Here is a 13,222-nt window from a genome sequence, read left to right as displayed (position 1 = left end):
AAATTCTTGGAGTAAATTGCCCAGAGTGGGGCGAGGAGGATTGGCCCTTTTTTTTTACAGAATGCCTTGGTTTTTACCCATGAGACTTTGCTGCTCTGAGAGATGTCTGCGCTGCATCTGTCTCCAGCATGGCTCCCTCTAGAGTGCTACAAATTAACGCCCAGACCCAAGGCAGGGTGTTGAGGGAGAAATACTGCTTGTTTTATCCCACTCACTGTTACCAATATTGCTTGTCTTTTAATAATTTAGACCGTCTTTTATGTGATTCGTGTAAATTGAAACACCATTTAGATTGCCACATAATAGGCAGGCCCAGAGAGCTCGCTACAGCATGCTGCTCACTGGGACGTGGCTCGTGGATAGAGTCCTAGAAGAGGTCGGTGAGTTCTGCACCTGGGCTCCTCGGCCCAGCTTTATGGGAGCAGAGGGGGAAGACTGTAGAAGCTGGGACAATCATCTTAAGTGTTCTGTTCTCCTTGAGGTCTCTGTGTGTGGTAGGGTCGGTTACGTGTCTGGTCTGCCTATGTTTGGGGTGCTCTTGTGGCAGAGCTCTTCAGAAAGCTTTGCAGCCCACTCTTTGGAAGTGACTGGGTTATGCTCAGATGACCACTCTGTATGTCTGCTTTTTTTGTTTTTGAGACAGGACTCATCCCAGATTGGCTTAGAACCTGCCATGTACCAAAAGGTGATAACCTTCAACTTCTGATCCTGCCTCTGTCCTCCCAAATGACCCACTATGTCTGGCCCTTTTCCTGTAGGCCTATTGGTGTTGGAAACTGGCCCTTTCAGGGGTGACTTTGTCCTCCAGGACCCTGGCTGTCTGAACACCTGCACTTGGAGAGCAGTGTTGGTGTGTTTTGTGAAGTTCATGCCTGGCAAATTGTACCCATGAAGGCTTCTAAGGCTTACCACTTTCTTTGGCTCTAGAAAACCAAAGCTGTTTTTAGCTCTCCTTTTTATAGACTTTGCTTACTTGCAGTGATTCCCACCTTAAGTAAAGGGGGAATCAACCTTCCCATCTTCCCATGAGTCAGCCAGCGTGTAACAGAGGTGGAGTAAGGTAGAATTCCTGTAAGCCCCTGGACATTCTCAGCACTAAGTGTCTCATTTCTCCCTAGAGGCCAAGAACTGGTTGCAAGGGTGGTGTCTTGTCAGCACCCAGCTGTGACTCCCTGTGGTCTGTCAACCTTTTGGGCACAGGTTAGCTGCCTCCCATGCTTTCCCAGCTGGGTAGCGGGGTGGTTAGTCCCCCTCCTGGCTTCCAGCCTGGTTCCTAGAGCCAGAGCAGGGCCTCCTGAAAGGTAGGTAGAGGGAGACATCCTCTTCAGGCCTTTGGATATAAAGATGTTGCCTGTGAAATGAGAAGAGGGTGGTACAGTTGTCTTGCTGCATCGCTGCAGCATAGACATGCATCCCCGTGGTCCCCATGCTATGGAGAGCAGGGTCAGTGGAGGAGGGACTGATGGGACAGCAGGTGCTACAGCCAAGGGCTCCTACATGGGTCCCTGTATTGAGATGGCGCTCGGCTTCCAGCCCGCAGTTACTGTATGGTTGGTGACCACATGTGAAGGGAGGTGAGCTGAGGAGCCATGTCAGGAGGCTGACAGGGAGGGTGTGTTTTGCACAGTGAGATTCAGCAGGTATCTGGGATTTCAGCAAATGTGAAAAGTGTCTTATGTCTGGAGTGTCTCCCAGTGTGCACACCTGTCCCACATGGACGACCAGTGCTCCCTTGTAGGTGCACTGCTGCAGTGTGCTTGGTTTTGGCCTCGAGCCTCTCCCTCTCCGTCCACCATTTGTGTTTAAGCTAAGCTTGTATTTAGTTGTTCTTTCATACTTTGAGTACCTCAGAGGAAGCCAGCCTAAGGCAGTCATTTTTCTGGAAATAATCTGTGAGTAGTTTTCCTCTTGGTGCATGTGTCTTGAGACCTTTACTTTGTCCAGACACGGTGCGAAGAGCGGAGATGGACAAAGGGTGACCCTATTCTCAGCAGCAGAAGAAGCATGGGGGAGCATACCTTTGAGAGTCTGTTGGGTCTCCTGACATGACAGGTGAGCTAGAGATATTCTTTGTAACCACGGAAACACACTTCCCTCCTCTGCTCCCTTATAAACATGAAGGTGGAACCGAAAAGCCTGCCTATAGGAAACAAAGATGTAGCACTTGTGTTGAAAATAGGTGAACTTGAAATGATGGAGGGCTGAGGATATAATTCAGGGGCTGGACATGTACAGGTCCCTGGATTTGCTCCATAGCAACACACAGGCATCAACACAGACATGCATGTGCACATGACAAGAGGTCTTGCAGTTCACCTCTCCTGATCTGACACCCCCACCCCCGTAAGCCTAGTGATCAGGTGCCCACTGATTAGCCAGTGAGAAGCAGTTGTGTGGACCGCACCATGTACATTGCTACTAAGTCTAGACGGTGGTATGAGCTCCCACATGGTTGATATTAGTTACCACAGGCACAGATGAAGCTTATTAACTTCTCTGCATACATCTTTCATTGTTTGGTTTGTTTTAAGAAGCATGTTTTACTTCTTTAATTAAAAAATCTAATGAAGGAGGAAATGAATAAGTAATAGTAATAAACAGTAGCCCAGGGCCACAGAACTCCACTCCAGGTTTCTCAGGAGCCTGGGTGCATAGAGCTGCTAGCAGGGCTCGGAATGAGGCCAGCTGTCTTTGCAGTTACACTGTTAGGAGTTTCCTCTCTACAGAGCCCTACCCCCCAGAGGTCACTTGCCACCTTTCACCTGGTACACTGGGGACCCATGCCTGGGCCTTCATATAGTTTCTGCCAGATTTCTTTGGGCTTCTGTGGAAGCGCACATTGAGCACAAGTAACTATCGTTGGGTTTGGACCGTCTGGTCCTAGACCCTGTCATTTATACAGGTCTCCTGTCTTCTGAGCTGTGTTCCTTTCTGTAACACAGCAGCAATGGCTCCTCGCATACCCTAGCTCTCATCACTGCTTCCAAACCATTCTGTCCCCTGCACTTTCCTCACAGGACCACAACCTCTTGTCTCTCTCTCCACTTAGGTCCCTTCACTGATGTCGTCACCACCAACCTGAAACTTGGCAATCCAACAGACAGAAATGTGTGCTTTAAAGTGAAGACCACAGCGCCGCGCAGGTACTGCGTGCGGCCTAACAGTGGGGTCATTGATGCCGGGGCCTCTCTCAATGTGTCTGGTAAGTCCTGGGTCTGGAGGTCATGGGTGGGTTCCAAAGGGCCCAAGCCTAGGGCTTTGTCAGAGTGGGTATGTTCAGGGTTGTGCAGGGGGCTGCGGACTTCTCTTCACCTCTCCCATTGCCCCCCCAGGGTGAAAGCTTGGTTCTCCCACTTCTGGCTTTCCATAATCCACGTCTCTTTGTTTTAATGCCTGCAGCCTCTACTCCTTAGTAGCTGGAGCAAAACTAAAGCAGTGGCTTTAGCCTTGACCTCAGAGCTAGTGCCTCCGTGCTTTGGAGTTCAGTCTGCACTTTGACGATAGGTAGAAAGAGACAGGTAAACTCAGTCTTACTTTGTGGGAGACCACTGGGTAATTATCTTCCTGAAAGGACTTGTGATGGTGCCCATGTCATCCAGCTACTGGAGGTGCAGTCTGCGTACTGAAAGCAAAGGTGGGGCTGAGGAGATGGGAACGTAGGCTCTATCAGGGTTCATTTCCCAGAGCCTAGCTTCTGCAAAGAGGCTGATAAAGTGCCCAAGTTGAAAACTGGTTTTCAGAGTTAAGGAGGTCTGAGTGATGTGCTAGAGCTTAAATGTGTTTAGAAACTGGTGAACTTGCAGCTCATTAGGACTCGTAATGCTCAGAGAAGCTGTGGGGGAGTGTGTGTCCTTTAGACACCAGTGACTCAGTGTCCCTAGCTTCAGCATCGTTAAGGCCACCTCTCATTTGAAGTGAGTGCCTGTCTGGCTTTTTCCATGATAGATTTTGATTGTGATACATTTGGCTATTCATTTGACACCTAAAAGAAAATGATTCACCTCTTTGGAAAGATACAAGGTGTTTCATTATCTCAGGCTCTGATTCCTCGCCCCCGTTGGTGCCTCTCATTATGGTGCACCTGCCCCAGCTCCCCCTGCGTGCTCTTCTCTGAGTGTGCAAGGCCTGATCTGGACTCCTGAGTCAGATTTTCGGTTGGGAGCAGTTAGCTGGTAGCTAGCACTGACGGAACACCGACGGAAGGCTTCCCCTGCTGGACCTCACACACACCCGGCACACACTGTGCCTGCTGCTTTGTCACAGCCGTTCTGTGTCCATCTCGAGTCATTAGACTGGTGTGGGACAGAGCCAGTGCTCTGTGGCTGGCGTGCTGGAAGAAAGGAGTGGTCAGGGGGTGGATTTCTGCTTCCTCCATGTGTCTTAAGTGTTTGCTGAGATTAGTGCAGCTGGATTCTTCTGTCCTGTTCCTGTTTTGTGTGGTGCCAGAGGGTCTTGTGTAGTTGAAGTGTGTAAACCCCATTCCTTTTTTAGCCCCCAACCCTCAATTTCCTTATCCATAACACATTTTAGAAAATTTGAGTTTATCAGCAGATGAAAATCTCCAATTTTCATAGGAAAATAGCAGCCTGGCTTTCTGAGTAAAATAATCTCAGCATATAACTATGCAGCGTGGGTGTGCCCCCTGATGTTACAGGTGATTGTGTGGTGTGCGTGCACATGCATACGTGTGTGTCTTTTACCAGAAGCAAGTCCTTCCCAGTCTCAGGAATGTTCTGAGAGTGATCAGGCTCTTCGGGGGAAGGCTGCTTTTGTTGCTGTGGCTTTCTCTGCAGATCAGAAAGTAAGGAACCAGCATGAATGTGATCCTTCCCTGTCACATGACAGGCAGAGCTTGGGCTAGAGGCAGATGTTCTTTCTATGCTACTGTGCTGCAGCCTCCCCAGGTTAGGGGTGGCTGCCTGAGGATGAATCTGAAATGTAATCCATCACAGGGGTCGGGGAATAAAGAGAAGTTTGCAGCTTCCTCTTGGTCAGATAGGGTGGCACACGAGAGAAGATTCTGTGGAGACACTGGGTGTCTGTCTGTTGGTGGCCTGAGAAGGCCAGGAAAGCCATACACTCTGTGCAGCCTTCGGTTCTAGGTGCACAGATGTCACACTGTACACGTGCACATCTTGGCTTGGGAAGCACTGTTTTTGTCTAGACCTAGTTCCTCGAGGGGCGCAGCTCCTGGGGGACAACATGGTGAGTCAGAGTCCCTGGAAAAGGCACGTTCACAGGCAGATGGACTGTCCTCGGGATGCTCACACCCACCTGCTGTTCACATGGTTTGTCCTTGAGCCTCTGACTGACATTGGCCAGCATGGTCACCTGTGCACATTCTAGTGTTCCCAGTGTAAATGCACAAAGGCAGCCGGCCTAGGTGAGGACAGATTGTATACTGTTTGCATTGCCTTCATGAAGCAAAGGTCTGTGCATTTTTATGAATGTGTGGCCTCCTGAATTCTTTTTTTTTTTTTTAATTTTTGAGACAGGGTTTCTCCATAGCTTTTTTGGTTCCTGCCCTGGAACTAGCTCTTGTAGACCAGGCTGGCCTCGAACTCCCAGAGATCCGCCTGCCTCTGCCTCCCGAGTGCTGGGATTAAAGGCGTGTGTCACCACCACCCTGCTGCCTCCTGAATTCTTATCAAACATACATTTATGAGTGAATTTTTGCATGTAATTTACAAAATGGTGAACGTCAAATGAACTTCATATCAGCATGGTTATGTTTAGCACCCAGAATGTCACAGGATACCTGGGAAGGATAGGACCAGTGCATCCTTCCTTTTCTGAAGACCCTTGGGAGGCTATGAGAGCAGGCTATAAACCATCCCTGTAAAGACGGGAGGGACGGAGGGAGGAGGGGCACATGGAGTGAGAGAGTTGGAGGGGATGGGGGTGGTCATGATAGGGCCGGCCGGGGTCTGAAAGGCTTTTGTATCTTGCATCTTGGCTGTGACAGGCACAGGCAGTGATCCTCAGCCACACTCTGGTGCTCTGCCTGCCTTTCCAGTGAACCTGATGTTCAAGGAACCTTACCTCATGCTTCAAAAGCTCAGGCTCTGACCTGTCATGCTGTTTTTTTTTTTTTTAATAACACAGTGAATCTGCGTCTGTAACGTTTCTTTCATTAACCTAGGCAGCCTCGTCACAGTTGGGCAGAGGCACAGCCTAAGGTTTTGTGTCAGTGAAGTGTGACATGTGGACATTCCTGTAGAGGTGCTCCGGGCCTTCCTTTGTCTTTACATCTGTATAGCTCAATAGTCTGCTTGCAGCAATCCGCAGCATAGCTGGCGGTCACTCCCAGAGTGCCAGAGTGGGCATGTGCTTCTGATGAGCACTGGCCTTCTGAGCTGGGCTTGTACACGTGGCTCTGCACGTTGGCAGCCCAGACCCTGTGGAGATGAGCTTGTAGGAGGGAAGTTGATTCCAGAGACTTCCGTCATAGGGAGGCTAGGACCTTTGCCCTCATTGTCCGTCTGAAGCAAGTGGGAGTAGCCCTGCTCTCGCTTCACAGAGCTAAGTCTCTTTCAAATTGTATGGTAGGGAAATATTTTTAACATATGTAAATTCTGAAGATGTCTTTGTGGAAGGCTGTTAGTGGTGGCAGATCTTGTTTTTAATGCTGCAGTTTAATAATGAGGGACCTTTCCATTAATATTCCAAACCATGCTTGCAGCACGTACAGCAGGTGAAGTGGTAGAATTATGGGCCCATCAAAAATACTTAGGCTTCCTGTAATATGACTTTAAGTTTAGTATTTGCGCAACCTCTGAATTCTCATCCCACGAAGTGGGGAGCACTTTCCTTTGCAGGGCAGTTATTCCCATTGCCTGCCCCTGTGCCAAGCGCATTACACACGAAGAGTGTCTATGGGTGAGGATGGGGTCATTAAAGACCCCAGCACTTAGGTCCAGATTCCCTTTACTCTGTGTGCCTTGGGGCTGGAGATGGATGAAAGCCAAACATGGGTCTCCCAGTATCTGAATCTCTATTGACAGCCCCTTCAGGACTCTTTTTTAAATCACATTTAAGCCATAAAGTTCTTCCAGTAACAGAACGAATATCAGCATCTTCTGGGATGAAGATGTTGCTCAATTAATGTAATTGGGCAATATTGGAATTGATTATTAATCCGTTTAGGATGGTGCTGGCTTGGGTGGAGGTTGCTGTTTACTGGCATTGGACTAGCCAACTGTGGGCTGCAGCATTCAGGTGCTGAACCTCAGGGTAAAAGTGCTCCCAGCCTGCTGACAAAGAAGCCTGCCGTGCATCTTCCATAGTGCATAGAGAGACTGCCTTGGGGCTTTAACACAGGGAGCCGATCATTGCTTTGGAAAGCTCTGATAAGTGCAGACTTTTAACTAGAAGTCTTCACTACTCTGAGATAAGAACCGGCTATACTGCTGCTTAAGATAAATCCCTAATCTTTTCACCAGATTAGATTATGGCTTAAAATATTTTACCAACAAGAATTCAGCTTAATTGTGCTTAAAGCCTTTTGAAGCTTGCCTTAGGATGCAGGTTTCTTAGGAAGACTGTCCCCATGCTAAATGAATATGATCAAAGGGCAGGACCCAGAACACTGGGTAGGGAATACTTAGCTGGAAGGTACCTTTTGCTTCTATAAGGTGATTCAGGAGTGAAGTGGTAAGTGCTCCCCAGACTGGTCCTTTGGCTCCCCTGGAAGTCCCATCCTGCTCTTTTTAATCTCACTATTCCATTCTGGTCTCCAGCTCACTGCAGAACACAGGGAGAAGGCTTGAGATTAGCCTTGGGAGAGAAAGTAGCAAGAGTACTTGGCAGACTGGTCATGAGCACTCAGAGCAGGTGAAATAGAAGTTGCCAGGTATAGGAAGTCCATCCCCTGGGCGTAGGACACACTGTTCTCTGTTTCAGATGGTCAGTCTTCAGAGGCTTTGCTCACAGGGCTTACCGAGGAGGTGATGGGGTGCGCAGTTATACTGGGAAGCCCAAAGAGAGGCCAGGCTGAGCCCTGCTGTTATTTCCAGCACAGGAAGTCAGTTGAGAAAGCCTTCATAACGAGGACTGAAAGAACCTTGGCGTTTGGCCCGAACAGCCTGTTGTATGCCTCCTTTCTATTGATCCTGAAGGAAGGGTGAAGTGTGTGCCCTGTGGCTTCTGCACAGCCAAGTGGAGCAGGCTGCCAGGTGCTCGCTACCTGAGCTGAGAGGCCCACAGAGCACGCAGAGTTGGAGCGGCAGTACTCTCATAACCAGGTGGAGTTAATTATTCACCTGCTAGACCTGAGGCCCAGGAAAGTATCTCGGGGTCAGCATTGTGAGACCCCTGAAGGAAATAACGAACTTACTCAGGGTGAGGGTGAGGGTCAGCTGCAGTGCCCATCCCTTTGTTTCAGGTGAGTGGTTCATCATTTGCAGCCTCGCTGATCCTCTTTAGCCGATAAGAAGCTCACGCTGGGTTTTGGTTGTTTAAAAAAGGAGCAGCGGTGCCATCATTCATAAGTGCAGTTTGGTCTGTGGATCATAGTCTTCTGATGTGTAGACTGTGGGAGGAGGGAGAGTGGCAAGAAGAGATGCAGGAAAGGAAAGGGGAGCCCCTTGGGGAGGGCAGGGAAATGTATTCCCTTGAACATTTCTATTTTTTTAATTTATTATTACCATTAATTATTGTTGTGGTGGTGGTTTTTTTCAAGACAGGGTTTCTCTGCGTAGCCCTGACTGTCCTGGGACTCTCTCTGTAGACCAGGTTGGCCTCGAACTCACAGTTACTCTGCCTCCCAATTACTGGGATTAAAGGCCTGTGCCACCACCACTGAGCTCCCTTGATCATTTCTAAAGGGAGTGTGATGTAGGGTGCTTTGAAGTTAGGAGGGGAAGAGGGTCCACACCACCAGCCAGTGGGGTGTCCTAACATCCTAGTAAGTTCCATAAACACCCAGTTGTCAATTCAGTTGAATTAGAGGAGGCAAGTTGGCAAGAGGGCGCACATGGGGTCTGTAGAAAGTGGCGGCAGCGAGTGAGCTTCCCTTGGCAGGAACAGGCATGGCACCTTCCAGCCATGCCTTTGACTTTCAGAAAAGATTACAGCCCAGTTCTCCAGGTACAGGTTCTCAGTGGGACCCCTCCAGCAGATTCTCTTTAATTGGCTCCTTTGCAATTCTGGTACATGCTGGAGTTGGCTGATCTTTCTTTAGAGGGCGTGCTAGGGTCTGAGTATGTGAGGGGCACCGTAGGAATAAGGGGAGGTTTGGGGATTGGTGGGGAATGTCTCAAGGTGTAGGACTGCATGCCTGCTGGTCCAGAAGCAGGTCTGCCGGCCTGGAAAGACGCAGTGTGAAGGAGGAGGCCCAGAGGGTATGAGGAGCTGAGCTGGCTGTCTTCTGCTTGGGTAGTAGCTGCTGTTACAGGAAGTTATGATCTGAGTGTTGTAGGGGACTTGTGTCCTCCCTGGGTCTAGAAGGGATGCACGGACTAGTCTGGTGGGAAAGAAACAGGGAGAAAGATGGCAGAGCCTCTGGTTGGGAGGATGTGAGTGAGTGAGTGGGTGGGGGTCACAGCTGGGGTTGTGGCTTGTTGAACGTGGAGACGTTTCTAGGTGAGAATTGGGGCAGAGCAGCGTTCCTCTTTAGAATCTTTATTCGCCCCCTCCCACTGTGGTCCAGATGAAAGTGGTCTGTGGTTGCCCAGTGCCCTGGAAGCAGCTTTTATGCTGCATTTAATCGGGTCGTCATTCTCCAAGCCAGTGTGTGTCTTAAGCTGCCTGTTTTCTTCTCTTTTGAAGGAAGTCTGGCCTGATCGATCATGACCCTGAAGGTTCTTCATAAGGGTCCTACTTTTGTGTCTAATGCAGCAGGCTCTGTGTCCTGAGCACTGTGCGGGTGAGGGGTGACTGAGCCCAGGTCGTCTCTTGGTAACAGGCCTCTTTAACGTTCTGTCAGCAGATGCGTTCTGAAAGAAGGGACGATTCACTTAGGGTTTTATCATCAGTGTCTCTGGTATTTAAATGAAATAAATTAAGTTAATGGGAAGCTCTTTTATAGCCTGTCATGGAAAAAGTACATAATTTGTGCCACAATTTGCAATGAACTAGCACTGACCAGCATTTATTCCGTCATATTCTCATAAAGCTTCAGCGGAAACTGGATTTGACATGAGAAGGTGGTAGCTGAGGGACAGGAACTTGGTGGTGTACGTGAGGGGCAGTGTGAAGCAGGGTGTGGGTCCTGAGGTGTGCCAAAGGTCTGTAGAGTGTCCTACACAAAGGACAGCCAGTGGGAGGCAGGCGGAGGAGGGGCAAGTCCCCACCTTATGCCTAACGCTTCTCAGACGACCCCTCCAGAGGTCCTGGTTCCCCTTCCTAGCCGAGGTTCTCGGTCAGTCCCATCATGGCCCTGAACATACGTGTACGTGTGTGTGTGTGTGTGTGTGTGTGTGTGTGTGTGTACAGAAGTGTGATTGGCTACCACTAGCCCTGTTCTGTGTCCTGCCATTAGGTGATTCTTTCAGCTCTCCCACTGTGGGGGCTGAGTAGGTAGGATGATGTAGGCCAGGGGTAGGGCTGGTGATGGCTGTAGGCAAAGCTGCAGTGGGCCTTGAAGTATGTGCTTGGTCAGAGGAGCACAGGGACTTGGGACCCTCCATCTGCCATGCTGGCTTTAGACTCCAGCATGGCCTTAGCCAGCTCTTTTCTCTTAGATTGTGTCAGCAGGACCAGGAAGGCACTATAGGTGGTGGCTGTACTCCCTCTATGCAATCTTTGAACTTCTGTGCTCCTGACAGTTGAAGATCCCGGGAGTCTGGGTCTTTGTAAGATATAGTGGTATTTATTATATTATAAATTTAAAAATGACTAATTTCTTTAAAAATTACAATCCATCAATTATATGTTTGTGGTAATATTTTTTTATGAAAGTAGCTTTTCTCCAGAAATTAGAAGGCTCACATTGTTGACAGCTTCTGCAGATTTGACATCTTAATAGACTCAATTCTCATGTCTGCTTCATTCAGCGTGTTGTGGTGCTGTGTTGGCGGATGTGTCACCAGACAGGAAGTTAATAGAGTCTGTAGCCTGCTTCTGTGGCAGACAGGTAGTACCTCCTTTGTTTTCATTGTTTTCAGTGCCAGGATTAACCCAGGCTTTGCGCATGCTATGTAGACCAGGTTGGCCTCAAATTGAGATCCACCTGCCTCTGCCTCCGAGTACTAGGATTAAAGGTGTGGTCCATCATCTGCAGGGGATCAGAGAGGAACCATAGTGTGGGACTGTGGCTAGGCTGGCACCCTGGCTTCCTTGTCAGCGCGGCACTCACAGCCTTTGACTTCTCATCTAGAAGGTGGACGCCTTTCGGGACCGCCTGGGAGGGCAGGACTGGCGCACGTTGGGTTTGAGTGTGTGTGCCTTTGTGGACTGAGGCAAGCTAGCTGCTGTTTCTAGTTTTCCCCTCTGAGAACAGACAACCGAATAATACCACCCCCCCCCCCCAGCCCTTCCATCTTCCAGACTGAGGTGGATGGTGCTGAAGAGCAAAAGCCCAGTTGCCGACGATACCATGGAGGGGCTAGGCCCACACTGATCCTGCAGCATCCCCTGCTTCTGTGAACTTGGGTTTCAGGGAAGGTCACTCTGCGTGAGGCTTAGTAAAACTGTACAGCAAAGAGCATATTGCAGGTCAGCCCTCTTGTAACAAGGTTTGGTCCAGGTCATCTGGGAAATAGCGCCAAGGAAGCGAATCAGAATAGAAGACCATATAGCAGAGCGTCTGGTCAGCAGGGTCCTTTGGCGAGTTTTCTCTCAGTTCTGGCTGCGGGGTGGAGCAGGAGTCCGAATGGTCTTTTCCTGCTGTGGGAAATTCAGCTTGTAAGCCGTCTCCAGAATTCTATTGGCAAAATCATATTTCAAGCCTTACCTTGATGAGCTGTGTGGGAAATGGGGTGTAGAGCAGCGAAAGCCATCCCGAATGGTTCTGAGTTATTCTGTTTTCCTTCTCAAGAAGATCATTTGGCAATGTTTTCCTAGGAAAAATAGGCCTTTGGTGTTTCTCCCATTTCATGTCTTCAGTAAGGGCTCAGTGAGGGTAGGGTGGCTTTGTGGGAATGCCTGGGCACGGTTAGCAGGGCTCTGGTACCCAAGTCCTAGCAGAGCCCGAGTTCAGCTGGGACCTGCTGTCAGGCTGTGGCAGCCCCCAACTTCTCTGACCTTAGCTGCTGACCTGCAGAATTGGGGGAAGGCTGTCCATCCCTGCTGGCTCATGTCCTTCCTCAGGGTCCAGATGGGAGAACTGGAAAGTAGCTCTACTCCGCATTGTGTTAGGGTGACAAATGACTCGGGTGACCACGTTCTGACTCTCCTAATGAAATATTTTCTTTCTCAGTGATGTTACAGCCTTTCGATTATGATCCCAATGAGAAAAGTAAACACAAGTTTATGGTTCAGTCTATGTTCGCGCCACCTGACACTTCTGATATGGAGGCAGTAGTAAGTACGAAAGCTTCTTCTCTTCTGCAGTCTGCTAGGCAGACGTGGCGGGTGCATGCCTTTCCACTCTTGACGGGGAGTGTGCTGCTAGGGAGGTGTGCGCTCTGGTCCCTGGATGGTTTCCCCAACTTTGACGAGTAGCTTTAACATTTCCATGGCTGTTTTTTTCTGACTCGATGAACTGAACTTGCTGCAATTCTCTGCTCCCATGGACCCTTCCTCCCTCTCTCCTGCACTGCAGGGGAGTGCTTCCCCGTTGCTAGGATGTTTCTGACCTATCTCCAGCCCCTCAAACCCAGAAGGATGTGCTTGTGTTGAATACTAAACATTTAGCCTCCTTCCCACTGACATTCCTCTGCATTGCTTTGCTCTTTTTGCTTGTTTTCTGGTTCACACAGTTCTTCAGGGTCTTTGCTGAGGATTGAACTCTGATCTTGAGCTCACTAAGCAGTTGCTCTGAGCTACAACCACAGCCTGCTTCACGCTATAGCCTGATCCACACCACAGCCTGCTCCACACCAACAGCCTGCTTCACACCACAGCCTGCTCCATACCCACAGCCTGCTCACACCACATCCTGCTTCACACCCACAGCCTGCTCCATACCCACAGCCTGCTTCACACCACAGCCTGCTCCACACCATAGCCTGCTCCACACCACAGCCTGCTCCACACCAACAGCCTGCTCCATATCACAGCCTGCTCCCACCACAGCCTGCTCCATACCACAGCCTGCTTCACACCCACAGCCTGCTCCACA

The 13,222-nt window shown here is 49.6% G+C and overlaps 1 protein-coding gene across 1 annotated transcript in view; it reads left to right on the top strand.

Moving 5' to 3' along the window:
* Vapb (VAMP associated protein B and C) overlaps positions 1–13,222 on the top strand; it is a 42,217-nt gene that overhangs the window by 15,855 nt on the left and 13,140 nt on the right. Inside the window, exons 2-3 of the mRNA XM_005362797.2 lie at positions 3,050–3,202; positions 12,359–12,462. Coding sequence (XP_005362854.1) covers positions 3,050–3,202; positions 12,359–12,462 — 257 coding nt within the window. The remainder of the gene's footprint in view (positions 1–3,049; positions 3,203–12,358; positions 12,463–13,222) is intronic.

The sequence above is a fragment of the Microtus ochrogaster genome, linkage group LG8, assembly GCF_000317375.1.
Source record: "Microtus ochrogaster isolate Prairie Vole_2 linkage group LG8, MicOch1.0, whole genome shotgun sequence".
NCBI lineage: Eukaryota > Metazoa > Chordata > Mammalia > Rodentia > Cricetidae > Microtus > Microtus ochrogaster.
Note: the sequence above shows the minus strand (reverse complement) of the source record. Positions and strands in the feature narration are given on the sequence as shown.